Raw genomic sequence first — 768 nt, forward strand, 5'->3', positions numbered from 1 at the left:
GACCCTGCTGGCACCATGGCATGAGTCAGGGTCTGGCCACCCAGGCAGGCAACACCCAACTCTCCCACCAAAGCTTTATTTACATCGTTGCTGCCAAGATGCAGCTCTTGGCAAAACTAGAGAGAAACGGCACCCAGTCAGTGCCCTTGAGCCCAGCAGGGCAACGGGGACAGCCGTGAGAGCAGGACAGGTGTGGAGAGGCAGGTGCTTAGGACTCTTCAGCCTCAAACATCTTCTTTCTGCCCTCCATGCCGGACTTCTCCTCAATGTTCTTCCTCCAGTCACCGACATCACGGAGATCCTTCTCCTGGGGGAGGGATGGTCATGTTGGTATGAGAGGTGACACCCAAGGTAAGAACGCATGTGGGCAGGACCCTTCATCTGTCTACCCATGGAAACCCCCACGGCAGCTACAGGAACTCAGTTCCACCCATGCTTTTTGGACTGCACCCTCGTGTTTCAACATCATGGGTGCCAAATGAGGAAATATTGAGCAGGAAGAACATTATGGAGAAAGACTCATGCTCAGTCCTATCTATCATACAGGGAGGTGTGAGCCCTGAAAAATGGGGGTCAACTCCTGTACAGGCACAGAGGAGAGGGAAGGAGTACCTTCTCGGTATCTTCCATCTTCACTTGCTTCAGGTTGGCTCTGAGGTCCATGCAGACCTTGTGCTTGGAGCCCAGCAGGGCCCGCAGCATCGCATCAGCGGACATGCGCACTCTGTGCAGGGGCAGCCTCTTGAACTTGCCACGCAGGTCAAAGAG

General features: G+C 54.7%; 1 protein-coding gene across 1 annotated transcript; it reads right to left on the minus strand.

The window, feature by feature from the left end:
- Positions 1-208: 208 nt before the first annotated feature.
- Positions 209-765, minus strand: LOC103811151 (troponin I, fast skeletal muscle; the record flags this gene model as incomplete). Its single annotated transcript, XM_009084104.1, has 2 exons — positions 209-307; positions 613-765. Coding segments are annotated over 2 exons (252 nt in total), but the record flags the coding sequence as incomplete, so codon positions are not given.
- Positions 766-768: the final 3 nt, after the last annotated feature.

This window comes from Acanthisitta chloris, unplaced genomic scaffold, assembly GCF_000695815.1.
Source record: "Acanthisitta chloris isolate BGI_N310 unplaced genomic scaffold, ASM69581v1 scaffold29441, whole genome shotgun sequence".
NCBI lineage: Eukaryota > Metazoa > Chordata > Aves > Passeriformes > Acanthisittidae > Acanthisitta > Acanthisitta chloris.